At 41.3% G+C, this 16,835-nt stretch overlaps 1 protein-coding gene and 1 long non-coding RNA gene across 4 annotated transcripts in view; one reads left to right on the top strand and one right to left on the bottom strand.

Annotated features, from left to right (window-relative positions):
• LOC306932850 overlaps nt 1-16,835 on the top strand; it is a 520,149-nt gene that overhangs the window by 310,366 nt on the left and 192,948 nt on the right. The gene's annotated exons all lie outside the window — the stretch shown is intronic.
• The window catches only part of rap1gap2a (RAP1 GTPase activating protein 2a), a 186,425-nt gene that overhangs the window by 13,676 nt on the left and 155,914 nt on the right, over nt 1-16,835 (bottom strand). For 2 of the 3 annotated variants that reach the window (XM_079514779.1, XM_079514778.1), the window contains 4 exons: nt 16,098-16,169; nt 12,164-12,250; nt 7,563-7,703; nt 7,305-7,436 (listed from right to left, as the gene is read on the bottom strand). In XM_079514779.1, coding sequence (XP_079370905.1) covers nt 7,335-7,436; nt 7,563-7,703; nt 12,164-12,250; nt 16,098-16,169 — 402 coding nt within the window. In that variant the 3' untranslated portion in view covers nt 7,305-7,334. Of the gene's footprint in view, nt 1-7,304; nt 7,437-7,562; nt 7,704-12,163; nt 12,251-16,097; nt 16,170-16,835 lie in introns of those variants that run through there. The other variant, XM_079514780.1, reaches the window with a different exon arrangement.

The following is a 16,835-nucleotide window of genomic DNA, read 5'->3' as shown; positions in this document are numbered from 1 at the left end:
CTGTGGATCAGAAAGGGGAGAGAATAATAATAGGGTTAAAAAAGTATTTGTACAAAAACATTTTTTTAGAATAATTTATTTTTATATTTATAAAAAAAGCTTGAGATCAAAGTCTACATTTAGGCCAAATGGGGACATGTTTTTAGAGACTGAATCCAGAAAGCCTCAGGTTTTAACAACTTGTCGATTTGTCCCCTCTTCTGGGCACAGGGACTTTTTCTATGCCAATTGAATATAATGAAGAGAAGAGACAGGGTGGTTGGATTCCACAAAATGTGCGGCAACAGGATAATTCATTCTTGCACCTAATAGTGCTGCGATGCTCTGCTATGCAAGCTTTAAGTTCACGGGTAGTCATACCCACATATGCCACAAATGCCACACGGACATGTAAGTAGATAAATTACTGCTTTTGTAGTGCAGGTGATTATGCCTCTGATGGGGATGCTTTTGCCCCGAATGGGGGTGCTTAAACTTATGGCATTTTTGTGTACTGTTACATTTGGGAACAGGAGCCACATTTGTAGTTGCCATTGGGAATAGGTGCTAAAATGCGTTGAGTAGGGTTTAAAGCAGGGGGTAAATCCGATTTGACTAAATGATTTCTGAGATTCTGACCACGGGAGAAAACTATAAGCGGAGGTTTGGCAAAAGTTTTTTTGAAAGGTGTGTCAGATCCCAGAATGTGCCAATGCTTATGAATAATCTGCTTAAAATGTTCAGCCACTTTAGAGTAGCAGGAGGAGAAGATGATAGAATGTTCTTTATTTTCTGACCGCCTCTGCAATAATTCAGACCTGGGTTTCAGGTTAATCTTGTGTGAGGCGTTAGGAATTTGGGTGTTAGAATAGCCCCGTTCTTTAAATTTAGTCTGCATATTAGTTAAATGCCGGTTAAGATCAGCGGGTTTGCTGCAGATGCGCTTCACTCTACAACATTGGCTGTAGGGAAGGCTGTTTTTTAGAGGCAGGGGATGACAGCTGTCTGCCCTCAGTAGGCTATTTCGATCAGTAGGTTTTTTGTATAGGTCAGTGTAAAGGATATCATCTTCTCCCCTGGTGATCAAACAGATCCAAAAAGTTTAATGAGTAAGCATCAAAGGACATGGTGAATTTCAAGTGATCTGAGCATGAATTGACAAACAAGAAAAGGTTCTTGAGTTGTTCTCTTGTGCCTTGAAACAACAGGAAGACATCATCAATTAATCGTTTCCAAAGAACAATATTGGACAAAAATGGGTTGTTAATAGGGTCTCTAAGTACCCCACATACAGGCCTGCATAATTGGGAGCCATGGGGGATCCCATAGCTCCCCATAGACGAGTTACGGTTAGTAGGACGGATAAAAGTGCTTTTGTTTCTAAAAGGAGCAGGCATGGGAGTTACAGTGTCAGGGTCAGGAGGAACCACATCAGAGTCAACACTTGGCTTGAAGAATTCCCTCAGACGTATTTGTCTTAAAGAACTTAAATAGGTCTACTTTCACATCAAAGTCACTTGATTGGGTAGTAGGCACAAAACTTAAACATTTGTTGAGTAATGACAAGTGTGCATGGCTGAGTTCCTTACTTGACAAATTAACGACATTCAGTTCCGTTGAGATCTGCTGTGTGAGCGCGGGTCTGTGGTCTCCGGGAGAACCCGTCTACTCCTTTTAGAAACAAAAGCACTTTTATCCCTCCTACGTAACTCGTCTATAGAAACCTATTGTGGACTAGTTGAACAAGACATAACGTCACTTTTGTATGAGAAAAATAAATACAAATCTCATGATAATCTTAGCAAAGACGAGAAGCAAGCTTTGCTTGATCTCAAGTCTGACAATTCTATTGTCATCAAGGAGGCTGATAAAGGTGGTGCTGTTGTGTTGCTTAACAAATCCGATTATATCACTGAATGTCACAGACAATTACTGGATGATACGTCCTATACAAAACTGCCCAGTAACCCTATAGTCGATTTCAAGAACAAAATAAATGATGTCTTACAAGGCTTTTTACGTTCGGGTGAAATCACTAAAAAGGAATTTGATTTTCTGAATAATCAACACCCCGTGACCCCCGTGTTTTACACTTTACCTAAACTTCACAAAAATTTGACAAACCCCCAGGCCGCCCTATTATATCGGGCATTGACTCAATCACAGCGCCACTCTCCTCTTTTGTGGATTTCTTTATTAAACCCTTTAATGCAGGGGTTCTCAACGTTTTTGGCCGGGGACCCCCGAAAATGCTTTGGCAACGTCTCGGGACCCCCGCCCCGCCCCCTCCCGACCCCCAATATAAATTGACTGCTACAATAACCTTAAACCATTTTGGGCGGGAACCCCTTTTGGTGTTTTAAGCATCGTTATAATTTAGCTATTTAAAAATAGCAGATCTACAAGCTCATAGCGCGCCACCGAGTGGCGCGCTACGAGCTTGTAGGTCTGCTATTTTTGAAAAATCGTGAAAAAAAAAAAAAAAAAAAAAGAATCTTTATTTTTTATTTTTTGAAAATAATTTGGGGACCCCCTAAAATAATTTGGCGACCCCCCGAGGGGTCGCGACCCACGGGTTGAGAACCCCTGCTTTAATGTACGTCTTCCCTCATATGTGAAGGCCATATGATATCGATTATTGAAACCCTTGAACCTTTAACTGATGATACTTTCCTTGTCACACTGGATGTAGAGTCACTGTACACCAATGTACCCCATGAGGGTGGCATCCAGTCACTGGAAAATTTTTACTAGAGCGCCCTACCTCTTCCATACCTTCCAATGTGTGCATTGTCACCCTGGCAGAGGTAGTCCTGACAAATAATTATTTCTTGTTCCAGGATGAATATTTTTTACAGAGGAGGGGAGTAGCTATGGGATCCCCCCATGGCTCCCAATTATGCAGGCCTGTATGTGGGGTACTTAGAGAAAACACAAATCCTTAACCCTATTAACAACCCATTTTTGTCCAATATTGTTCTTTGGAAAACGATTCATTGATGATGTCTTCCTGTTGTTTCAAGGCACAAGAGAACAACTCAAGAACGTGTTCTTGTTTGTCAATTCATGCTCAGATCACTTGAAATTCACCATGTCCTTTGATGCTTACTCATTAAACTGTTTGGATCTGTTGATCACCAGGAGAGAAGATGATATTCTTTACACTGACCTATACAAAAAACCTACTGATCGAAATAGCCTACTGAGGGCAGACAGCTGTCATCCCCTGCCTCTAAACAGCCAATGTTGTAGAGTGAAGCGCATCTGCAGCAAACCCGCTGATCTTAACCGGCATTTAACTAATATGCAGACTAAATTTAAAGAACGGGGCTATTCTAACACCCAAATTCCTAACGCCTCACACAAGATTAACCTGAAACCCAGGTCTGAATTATTCCAGAGGCGGTCAGAAAAGAAAGAACATTCATCTTCTCCTCTTGCTACTCTAAAGCGGCTGAACATTTTAAGCAGATTATTCATAAGCATCGGCACATTCTGGGATCTGACACACCTTTAAAAAAAACTTTTGCCAAACCTCCGCTTATAGTTTTCTCCCGTGGTCAGAATCTCAGAAATCATTTGGTCAAATCGGATTTACCCCCTGCTTTAAACCCTACTCAACGCATTTTAGCACCTATTCCCAATGGCAACTACAAATGTGGCTCCTGTTCCCAATGTAACAGTACACATAAATGCCATAAGTTTAAGCACCCCCATTCGGGCAAAAGCATCCCCATCAGAGGCATAATCACCTGCACTACAAAAGCAGTAATTTATCTACTTACATGTCCGTGTGGCATTTGTGGCATATATGTGGGTATGACTACCCGTGAACTTAAAGCTCGCATAGCAGAGCATCGCAGCACTATTAGGTGCAAGAATATGAATTATCCTGTTGCTGCACATTTTGTGGAATCCAACCACCCTGTCTCTTCTCTTCATTATATTCAATTGGCATAGAAAAAGTCTCTGTTCCCAGAAGAGGGGACAAATCGACAAGTTGTTAAAACCTGAGGCTTTCTGGATTCAGTCTCTAAAAACATTGTCCCCATTTGGCCTAAATGTAGACTTTGATCTCAAGCTTTTTTTTATAAATATAAAAATAAATAATTCTAAAAAATGTTTTTGTACAAATACTTTTTTAACCCTATTATTATTCTCTCCCTTTTCTGATCCACAGATGGCCTACCTACCAGAGGCTTATATTCAGTTTACTTTAGGGGACTTGTGTTAAATACAGGACATGGAAATGTCTCTCTATATTTATTATAGATTTGTGATCGATTGAACTGTATTGAACGGTTTTGTATTGTATAGTTCTTTACTGTGTGGTTCCATCTCTATTTGATATTCCTAAACTGTAATGTATAGACAATATCTTGGATAGATGTATTTATCTTAGTGACAAGGAATTAACCTTCCAGAGTCTCATCAGCTATTCATGAGGTATAACCCATAGATATTATAAATAAAAATCACACCCGTGTGAACTGAGTGGTGTAGGGTTTTATATAGCATGATCAGCTGTGGTCTGACGTAATGTCTGACGTTAAAGATCTTTGGCTAGGTAGACTCGTCTTCTGATGTGATGATTTGTGACCATGAAGTTGATTCAGCTGGAGTTTTTGTCCGATGTGAGGTATTATATAAGGTAAGGTATTATATAGCCTGATCAGCTCTGATCTGACGTAATGAAATCACACCTGGATGTGATTTCACAACTGGCTTTTTTTGTGCAGAGAAAATGACCATGGTTGCTACGGTCATCCAGTTCACCCGGGTGTGATTTAATTACGTCAGAAATTATTTTGAACATAGCAACCATGCTCATTTTTTTCTGCACACAAAAGCCAGTTGTAGGAGTGGTTTACACCACTCAAAAATAGATGCCTCATTTGCCGCTGCAGTTCATTGGAGCGACGTGTATCCCAATGAAGGCGGAAGTGCAGTGCTGAAGGCTTTTTTTTTTTAACAAATCTTTATAACAGTCATGACAATATACATTACAATACAAAACAAGACAAACAAACAAACACAAACAACAAAGTTATTAACAATACAACATCAGAGCCAGGGGGGATTAGATTACTAACAGAAAACGAGTGAACACAAAGCAACAGTTCTCCACAGCTTTCTTATTTAGAAGTGCTGAAGGCATTTGCTGAAGGCGACTGCGTCGCTGCCCAAGTGACGTCACTCATGCGACTCCTCCATGTCTCTCGCTGTCACTCAAGTGACTACTGGCCAATCACAGCGCGTCTTTTCCGGGACTTATGTTACGCACGCGGAAGCTTGACAAGCTTCGGCTAATCCTTTGCAAGGAATGTTGGGAAAATTGTGCCTTCAATGGTGACACGCGCCTCAGAGCCGGAAAGGGCGTCTACGTATATATGTCTATGATAACTTCTCCCTAATAACCCAGGAATGTGAGACAGCTGATCCTGATTGCCCGCAACACTATCAGTATGTGATTGGTTGAATGTTGAGCCCTGGCTCTATATGTGATTTTAATTGTTTTTCCATATACCCTGAAGAAGGCAGTTGTACTGCCGAAACGTTGGTTTTTACTCTGCATCCTAATAAATAAATTGGCTCTTTGGCTATCAGTGTGTGCAGCCACTCTTTTGTCTTTTTAAGACTCAACTCTTTAGATGTTTCTGCCGTGAGCTGGCACCACTACTAAGACTGGTGTGCGTTTAGCATCCTCCTGCACAGAATTTGGGGGTCCTTGACATGAAAATGTTTGAGAACCACTGGTTTAGAGTTTACAACCCAACCCAAACAAACGCACCATACCGACCACATAACCCCCGCCCCACCCGCCATCACCCCCCCCCCCCACCACCACCTCCATTTTCCTGTAAGCTTCCTACCCCCCTATCCCACCCCTTGCACCACCATATCACCCTCAACACCCCTATTTCACCACTACATACCAAGCAGTTGCTGCCTTAAAGCCCCTCCATATCCACCCTCCAGTGCTAAAATGTTTTATATCCACTACTATCCACTACTTCTGAACATGACATATGGATAATATGCTAATTTCAGCAAATTTACATTGATGGTGAAAGTTGACTATTGTGAGATAAATAATAAAATACATTCATGAATAAAATGTGCTGTTCACTTCAGAAGTACCTCCACAGTACTATTGATTTGATTCCACCATATTTAGACTTTAGTTTATGTATTCTTGACTTCATTCACTCAACTTTATTTCTGTGTGTGAGGTCCTGTGATTTCTGTGTGCTGCAATCAACACACAGGTGTGACTGCAGGCAAGGCCATGGAGTCATGCAAAACCACACCCACCTGGGTGAACACATAGGAAAGTGAATTCCCAATGCCTTATATGGGATTGGTGGGGCGGTTCCCTATGGTAATTAGGATGCTAATTAGGATAGGTGGGGCGTCTACCTATGTTATTTTGAATGAACTGGCACACCCCTTCAAGTTACGAGGATTTGGATTCATCATCATAAGAACATGCTTCGGCCGAAACAATTCGGCCTACTTAAGAACGTTTCATGAATCTGACTGGACTTCCCTTAGGAATTCACTTAAGAGGAAAAGTTAGGAACTTATTGGCGCATGAGGCCCAGTGTTCTCTTCTGTGTTGCTTTTCGCATGTGTACACCGTGTAATTTTATAGAGGTTTTATAAAGAGCACAAAGTACGTTTCTGAACGTGCCAAGTATCGCCAGACTGTCCACCGTTTCCTGTCTGGCATCCAAATCTCGCGATACCTCCGAGACAGAAACGATACCTGCCGCCGTTTAGATGCCTCAATAACATGACGTACTGTGCACATCGATCACAATTAAGCGATTAGAAACCATGCCTTCTTTAATATCGTTAGTTAGCCACCCATGACGAGTGTCATGGCCGCCATCGCTGGCGTCCAGAACGTCCTTTCCTTCAAAAAGAGCTTATTATTGGTTTTACAATATGGACCACTTTTCAACCTATCTTCATATAATTGGTCCTCACTAATGTTCATGATAAAATAGGACAATTTTCTTCTACCCAGCCTGTGTCTCATCGGAGGGAAAAGTGGTGAAGTGGTCCTGCTGTTAAGCCCCAGCGGGGTCCAGGGGGGAAATCCCCAGAATCAACATTGCAATTGCAGATTGATTATGTCTGATTAGATTTATTGAGTGCTGTTCAGAGGTAAACAGCCATCGCCCCATTGCCCCCGCCGGCGGGGGCAATGGGGCTCAAGAGGGGTTTGCAGTGCACCAAGGACCCAGCAGTCTCTCAAAGAAGTAAAGAAAAAAACTAGATATACACTCATTCTTCAAAAAGAAAATATGACAAATGAATGTAGAGAAAATATTGTTTATTATTTTAGATTAGCCTAAAAGATCATACTTTCTAACGTACTGCAGGAAACACCACACAGCGACTGCAATGACTGCCATGATTACATCGCCCCCGACACCGTCAAACAATATCTGTGAATAGCAAGAGCCGTATATGGTCGGATTAGGACGGAGCACAGCATGCGCATGTGCAAGAACACACACGCACGCAGACCATGAAGGACTCCAACAGGCCCCCCGTGGTCCCCCGGTTCTCACCTTAAAGGACTCCAGGAGGCCCCCGTGGCCCCCGTTCTCCAGGCGGTCCTCGTCCCCCGGCGCTCCCTGTCCCAGCGTGGCCTGGGTCTGTCTGTGCAGCTCGTCATGCAGGTTCTCGAGCAGCGCTGCACGCGTACGGCCCTGGAACACACCCACATGATGATGTCACTGTTCTGGAACACACCCACATGATGTCACTGTTCTGGAACACACCCACTTGATGATGTCACTGTTCTGGAACACACCCACTTGATGATGACACTGTTCTGGAACACACCCACTTGATGTCACTGTTCTGGAACACACCCACATGATGTCACTGTTCTGTTGTTCTGTTCTTGAACACACCAGAGCCATCTAATAGAAGAGTTACGATATAGAGGGGGCAGAAACCGAGCGCTCGAGCGCTGTTCATGCAGCCTGAACTGAGACAAACTAGAATTGGAAATGCATTGTTTTCAACGAGGGCAGCGCAAATAAGAGCTATTTTACTGTTATAAAGTATTGTACAGTATAACAACTAAAGTCTCTTAGTAAAAAACAATCTAAAATAAAGGGATTTAACCCATTTTGTGCGGGAACCCCTTTTGGTGTTTTAAACATTATGTTATAATTTAGCTATTGAAAAATAGCAGATCTACAAGCTCATAGCGCACCACCGAGTGGCGCGCTACGAGCTTGTAGGTCTGCTATTTTAGAAAAAAAAAATATGTTGAGGTCAGGCCTATGAGTTAAGATCATTAAAGCTGGGCTGTTGCCTGAGTCCAATGCATTTCTGCCTACTTCTGGCCCAGTTGGTTGCCCCTTTGTAGGAGAGCCGCCATTGGACTCGATCGCCCCATGAAGTGAACGCAGTTTGCCTAATCTAAGGCTCTGGAACACACCATAGAGTTATAGGTCCTCATTCACAAAGGAGAAATACGCCACAGTGTAACGGCGTAAAGCGTATAGATAGCGGAAAATCCGTCCGATCACGCTACGGTTAAGTCCCGTGTTATTCAGGGAACCAGGTGTAATCACTTAATTTGTGCGGATCGGCGAGTGTATCATTTCCGCATTTTTTCCAAGCGATTCGCCTGGTGTCGCCTGGTTTGATGGAACATCCACGACCATATAAGGCAACAGGAAATATCGAAATACGTCATCATAGACTGCACAGAGGATTCCCAAGTTTTAAATTATATACAACAGCTGCGATGAGCTTGTAGAGCAGTTCATTTTGACAGGCGGGTCTCTGCACGGACAGATCTTCAAGCAAACAGCGCAAGTTATATATGTATATATTATATTATAAACGAAACTTGCCAACTTGGCACGCATTGCTTCACTCCTTGTTAAATGTCAGAACGTTAATAAGTTAACTGATGTTACAGTTACTTTCACATAATGAGAAAGAAGTTAATTTGTACTGTTCACCACACGACCAAATGCTATATTAAAACTCGGCAATGATAAAAGGCCCTATTGATTAGTCTACTGCGGTGATTGATTCCCTGCCCTGCACTGTCGGATTTGGAAAGCAAATATACGGACATGCAGGACACAGGACATATTTTCTTTCTTTTTTTTCTTGTGGGATTTGGACTAAAGTAAAGGCTATATTTCATCCGGTTGTATGTTTCCTCAGCTGCAGGTAAGAGTTGGCTATTCTGTGTGGCGTCGTCATGTGATCAATATACATTATTATAAATTAATACCACGACGCAAATGGAGGCAGATAGGTGCTGGCAGCAAAGGCATTTAGGCCTACGTGAAACTTTAATTGGCTGAGTCTCTGTCAACATGCTGATCAGCGAGTTACAGTGGTAATAATAATCATCATCAACAGCCTTTCTTGTCTGTCTGTCCGTCATGTTTGTGAACAAGCGCGAGTGGAGGTGAGCTGGCTTAAAACTATGATATGACTGGCCGACTTTCAAACACGCTGATGCCATTCATTCAAATAGGAATATCCTAATAAATAAATAAAAAGGTGTCGGGCTTGCAGGGGCAGTTTCTGTATGGGACTCGAGGCTAACCTGCCTCTAGAATGCATGCATTTAGGCATACAAGTGATACTTGGCTTTTATATAAGCTAGCTGAGATTTGGGGACTTTTAATTGATTCAGCATGAAGACTAAAGCCTTCTGAATAAATCTACGCAAGCCGTACACGACCATGAGAGCTGGCGCAGCTTTTAGCGGATTTTCCGAACAAACAACGTCACCGTCAAGTTCAAGTTCATGAATTCCCACGTAATGTGGGAATCCACGTAAATGCCTGTCCGCTCACGCTCCGCTCACGTAACGTCACTTTATGAGCGTAAACGCCGTTGTGAATGAGGACCATAGGGTGTAAGAGACACTTTATGAGGTCATATCATGATGACCTTGTTTGCTTGATTGTGCCTATTCTGTGCAGCAGTGTTTGATCTCATGATAATTAGTGCAGCAGAGTACTCTTTTAACTGCCTTGCTTAGATTGGTCAGTTGTTGATTGAATGTTTGTGATTGGTGCTCCTTTTTCTTTGATGTCTAAATTACCCTCCTGTCCTGTTTGAGTTTGTCAGAAGCTGTGAAGTTGAAGTAGAGAGAGCACATATTTTTTCTACCACATGTTATCACACACCATGTAACCTTTTAAGACATTTTGTTCACCTGTATTTTTCCTTTACATCAAGTAAAGTGTTACAACTGATACTACGTGCGTCAGATTATTTGTGCTCACAGCTTTGGAAGGTAATATATTTTGAAAAGTGAACAGAAAATATACGCCTCTAGCAGGGCTGTTTTAAAATGTTTCAAAAACGTTCCCTCCCAGACAATCCTAGTATATACCATATTATCAACATGCAAAGTTAAATGACGTTGGATAGCTGATGCGGAGCCAAACATAATTTACTTTCGCCGTTTTAATATTTGTTATATATGTCATGATGAAAGGCTCCGCCATGCATCAGTTTGAGCTCCATGCCTCGCCATATCTGTGGGTATATGTGAACTCAGCTGAGCTCCGCGCTGTGGGAGGGGAAAGGAAAGGGATGGGATTGAATTGTTTTTTAAATCGGGCATTTCATTATTCTATGTGGGTCCAAAAAGACGAATGACTCGTCGATACTCCACGAGTCATTGAGAGTCATTGAGCGTCATTGAGCTATAGAGTCCGAGTTGAGTCTAGAGTCCCATTTGTGGTGACTCGAGTGCGACTCGAGTAAGAGCCTTGTAACTCGAGTCGCCATCACCAGTGTGCGTGTGTGCGTGCATGCGTGCGTCACCGTGGGTGACACCCTCCACTGGCTTCCGGTCTCCCATAGAATAGATTTCAAGGTACTACTTATAGTTTACAAAGCACTCAACAGCCAAGGCCCTGCATATACAGAACAGATTTATTACCATCATACACTCCATCCAGAACATTAAGATCCTCAACAGCAGGTTTACTAACCACAAAAGGAAAAAATAAACCACGAAAGAAAATAGGAGAGGCCGCGTTCTCTTTTTATGCACCAAAATTATGTAATACAATTCCTCAGGAAATCACCAACATTTTCAAACAAAAACTAAAAACACACCTTCTCCACCATAGCACTTTATTGAGGCTTCCCATCATGTATTTTTTTTCTTTTTTTGAGTGGTGTAAACCACTCCTACAACTGGCTTTGTTAGTTTACGTGTCTGTCTGTCTGTCTGTCTGTCTGTCTGTCTGTTCGTACCAAAAAATTAGCATGGTTGCTATGGTCACCCAGTTCACACGGGTGTGATTTCATTACATCAGACATTACGTCAGACCACAGCTGATCAGTCTATATAAGACCTTACACCACTCAGTTCACACGGGTGTGATTTTTTAACAAATATCTTAAATGCTTGACCTTCTCATGCCTATTTTTGAGTGGTGTAAACCACTCCTACAACTGGCTTTTGTGTGCAGAAAAAAATGAGCATGGTTGCTATGTTCAAAATAATTTCTATATTTAATAATGAAATCACACCCGGATGTGATTTCACAACTGGCTGTTTTTGTGCAGAAAAAATGACCATGGTTGCTACGGTCATCCAGTTCACCCGGGTGTGATTTAATTACGTCAGATCAGAGCTGATCAGGCTATATAATACCTTACCTTATATAATACCTCACATCGGACAAAAACTCCATTACGTCAGACATTACGTCAGACCACAGCTGATCATGCTATATAAAACCTTACACCACTCAGTTCACACGGGTGTGATTTTTAGTGGTGTAAACCACTCCTACAACTGGCTTTGTTAGTTTGTCTGTCTGTCTGTTCGTACCAAAAAATGAGCATGGTTGCTATGGTCACCCAGTTCACACGGGTGTGATTTCATTACGTCAGACATTACGTCAGACCACAGCTGATCAGTCTATATAAGACCTTACACCACTCAGTTCACACGGGTGTGATTTTTATCTCGATGTCTGACTTTATGCACATTCACTGTCTTGTCTTGTCTTGTCTTGTCTTGTATTGTGTTTGATATAACCTATGACCTAACTGTAAAGCACTTGATGTATGTCCTGCCTGTGAAGCACTTTGAACTGCAACCCTGTATGAAAGGTGCTCTATAAAAATCAAGCGTATTATTACTATTATTTATTACCTCTAGCTTAGCGAACTTGTCAGACTTGTAGCAGGCGTTCTCTGCATTGATCAACTTAGTCAGTAGGAAGTCACGGAACTCTGGTCCCTGTGTGAGAGAGAGAGGGAGGTAGAGAGAGAGAGAGAGAGGGGGGGGGGGTGTAAAGTGGATCAGTGACGGAGATAGAGAGAACTGAAGAGGAGGAGATGATGATGAAGGTGACGTTCATCATCATCATCATCATCACCACCACCAGTGTGATGTCATTCATCTCGTTGTTTTCCTCTCTCACTCCATTTCTTACAAATTGGCTCTGAGATTGGAGCCAAATTCCGACACCCAAAATCTTGGCACTCGGTCACTCCGGCATGGCTCTGTTGCGGTGAAAAATGTCTCTCAACTTTAATGTCTCTCACCTTCTAGAAGACATAACTTAATGTCTCTCACCTTTAATGTCTCACCTTCTAGAAGACAGAACTTAATGTCTCTCACCTTCTAGAAGACAGAACTTAATGTCTATCACCTTTAATGTCTCTCACCTTCTAGAAGACAGAACTTAATGTCTATCACCTTTAATGTCTCTCACCTTCTAGAAGACAGAACTTAATGTCTATCACCTTTAATGTCTCTCACCTTCTAGAAGACAGAACTTAATGTCTATCACCTTTAATGTCTCTCACCTTCTAGAAGACAGAACTTAATGTCTATCACCTTTAATGTCTCTCACCTTCTAGAAGACAGAACTTAATGTCTCTCACCTTTAATGTCTCACCTTCTAGAAGACAGAACTTAATGTCTCTCACCTTTAATGTCTCACCTTCTAGAAGACAACTTAATGTCTCTCACCTTCTAGAAGACAGAACTTAATGTCTCTCACCTTTAGAAGACAGAACTTAATGTCTCTCACCTTTAGAAGACATAACTTAATGTCTCTCACCTTCTAGAAGACAGAACTTAATGTCTCTCACCTTCTAGAAGACAGAACTTAATGTCTCTCACCTTTAATGTCTCTCACCTTCTAGAAGACAGAACTTAATGTCTCTCACCTTTAATGTCTCTCACCTTCTAGAAGACAGAACTTAATGTCTCTCACCTTCTAGAAGACAGAACCTAATGTCTCTCACCTTCTAGAAGACAGAAATGAATGTCTCTCACCTTTAGAAGACAGAACTTAATGTCTCTCACCTTCTTGAAGACAGAACTTAATGTCTCTCACCTTCTAGAAGACAGAACTTAATGTCTCTCACCTTTAATGTCTCTCACCTTCTAGAAGACAGAACTTAATGTCTCTCACCTTCTAGAAGACATAACTTAATGTCTCTCACCTTTAATGTCTCTCACCTTCTAGAAGACAGAACTTAATGTCTCTCACCTTCTAGAAGACAGAACTTAATGTCTCTCACCTTTAATGTCTCTCACCTTCTAGAAGACAGAACTTAATGTCTCTCACCTTCTAGAAGACAGAACTTAATGTCTCTCACCTTTAATGTCTCTCACCTTCTAGAAGACAGAACTTAATGTCTCTCACCTTTAATGTCTCTCACCTTCTAGAAGACAGAACTTAATGTCTCTCACCTTTAATGTCTCTCACCTTCTAGAAGACAGAACTTAATGTCTCTCACCTTCTAGAAGACAGAACTTAATGTCTCTCACCTTTAATGTCTCTCACCTTCTAGAAGACATAACTTAATGTCTATCACCTTTAATGTCTCTCACCTTCTAGAAGACAGAACTTAATGTCTATCACCTTTAATGTCTCTCACCTTCTAGAAGACAGAACTTAATGTCTATCACCTTTAATGTCTCTCACCTTCTAGAAGACAGAACTTAATGTCTCTCACCTTTAATGTCTCTCACCTTCTAGAAGACAGAACTTAATGTCTATCACCTTTAATGTCTCTCACCTTCTAGAAGACAGAACTTAATGTCTCTCACCTTTAATGTCTCTCACCTTCTAGAAGACAGAACTTAATGTCTCTCACCTTTAATGTCTCTCACCTTCTAGAAGACAGAACTTAATGTCTCTCACCTTTAATGTCTCTCACCTTCTAGAAGACAGAACTTAATGTCTCTCACCTTCTAGAAGACAGAACTTAATGTCTCTCACCTTTAATGTCTCTCACCTTCTAGAAGACAGAACTTAATGTCTCTCACCTTTAATGTCTCTCACCTTCTAGAAGACAGAACTTAATGTCTCTCACCTTTAATGTCTCTCACCTTCTAGAAGACAGAACTTAATGTCTATCACCTTTAATGTCTCTCACCTTTTAGAAGACAGAACTTAATGTCTCTCACCTTTAATGTCTCTCACCTTCTAGAAGACAGAACTTAATGTCTCTCACCTTTAATGTCTCACCTTCTAGAAGACAGAACTTAATGTCTCTCACATTCTTGAAGACAGAACTTAATGTCTCTCACCTTTAATGTCTCTCACCTTCTAGAAGACAGAACTTAATGTCTCTCACCTTTAATATCTCTCACCTTCTAGAATACAGAACTTAAAGTCTCTGACCTTCTAGAAGACAGAACTTAATGTCTCTCACCTCTAGAAGACAGAAATTAATGTCTCTCACCTTTAGAAGACAGAACTTAATGTCTCTCACCTTCTTGAAGACAGAACTTAATGTCTCTCACCTTCTAGAAGACAGAACTGAATGTCTCTCACCTTTAGAAGACAGAACTTAATGTCTCTCACCTTTAGAAGACAGAAATGAATGTCTCACCTTTAGAAGACAGAACTTAATGTCTCTCACCTTCTAGAAGACAGAACTTAATGTCTCTCACCTTCTTCTAGAAGACAGAACTTAATGTCTTTCACCTTTAGAAGACAGAACTAAACGTCTCTCACCTTTAGAAGACAGAACTAAACGTCTCTCACCTTCTAGAAGACAGAACTTAATGTCTCTCACCTTCTAGAAGACATAACTACATGTCTCTCACCTTTAGAAGACAGAACTTAATGTCTCTCACCTTCTAGAAGACAGAACTAAATGTCTCTCACCGTCTAGAAGACAGAACTAAATGTCTCTCACCTTCTAGAAGACAGAACTAAATGTCTCTCACCTTCTAGAAGACAAAACTAAATGTCTCTCACCTTTAGAAGACATAACTAAATGTCTCTCACCTTCTAGAAGACAGAACTTAATGTCTCTCACCTTTAGAAGACAGAACTAAATGTCTCTCACCTTCTAGAAGACAGAACTTAATGTCTCTCACCTTTAGAAGACAGAACTAAATGTCTCTCACCTTCTAGAAGACAGAACTAAATGTCTCTCACCTTTAGAAGACAGAACTAAATGTCTCTCACCTTTAGAAGACATAACTAAATGTATCTCACCTTTAGAAGACATAACTAAATGTATCTTACCTTCTAGAAGACAGAACTTAATGTCTCTCACCTTCTTGAAGACAGAACTTAATGTCTCTCACCTTCTAGAAGACAGAACTTAATGTCTCTCACCTTCTAGAAGACAGAACTAAACGTCTCTCACCTTCAGAAGACAGAACTTAATGTCTCTCACCTTCTAGAAGACAGAACTAAATGTCTCTCACCTTCTAGAAGACAGAACTTAATGTCTCTCACCTTCTTCTAGAAGACAGAACTTAATGTCTCTCACCTTCTAGAAGACAGAACTTAATGTCTCTCACCTTTAGAAGACAGAACTTAATGTCTCTCACCTTTAGAAGACAGAACTAAATGTCTCTCACCTTCTAGAAGACAGAACTTAATGTCTCTCACCTTCTTCTAGAAGACAGAACTAAATGTCTCTCACCTTTAGAAGACAGAACTTAATGTCTTTCACCTTTAGAAGACAGAACTACATGTCTCTCACCTTTAGAAGACAGAACTTAATGTCTCTCACCTTTAGAAGACAGAACTACATGTCTCTCACCTTCTAGAAGACAAAAATAAATGTCTCTCACCTTCTAGAAGACAGAACTTAATGTCTCTCACCTTCTTGAAGACAGCGGGGTTTGGTAGAGGAGGTCCAAACGGTGGGACATCCTCCCTGGCTGTGACCGACACCTGTTGTAACACATATTCAAAACATATTATTCATGAGGCGATTGTTCAGATGAAAAAGTGTTTCAAAAGTTTCAAAGTGAGCGGATAGTGACAGAGTTACTGTGTTATATTGTACTAATATCTGTGTATGTATATGTCCAGGGACCCCCAGGGGTCCTTGAGGGACTTCCAGGGGGTCCCCCAGAAACATGAGTTAACCAGTTTAACCCCTACATACAGTACATTGGCTGTATTCACATATCCATCTGTCCAGGTATGAAAGAAAATAATAATAACTAGAAAAAGTGCCCCTCGGGGAGGTCTCCACCAGGCCAGGTCAGTTTGTGGCCTCCTGGTGGTGCTATAATAGGCCAATGTGAAAAGGGTGCCATTTGTTCTTACGCCTTTGATGGCAATTTGATTTGAGGCATTTTGTGTGCAAAACATACTCTCTCCCCATGCCTTCGGCCTGGTGGAGACAAAACGTGAATTAAGGATAAAAGTGAGCTTCTGAATCATTGCCACACCATAAAGCAACAAATCTCAGTTGCGCGGCATACAAATAGTCTCTAAGATTTGGTAGTGACATGCCACCCTTTTCCTTACTTAGCTGTAATGTTGCATATTTAATTCTTGGTTTTCTGCCATTCCAAATGAATCGTGAAATTAACTTATCCCACTCATTGA

This window comes from Electrona antarctica, assembly GCF_951216825.1.
Source record: "Electrona antarctica genome assembly, chromosome: 11".
NCBI lineage: Eukaryota > Metazoa > Chordata > Actinopteri > Myctophiformes > Myctophidae > Electrona > Electrona antarctica.
Note: the sequence above shows the minus strand (reverse complement) of the source record. Positions and strands in the feature narration are given on the sequence as shown.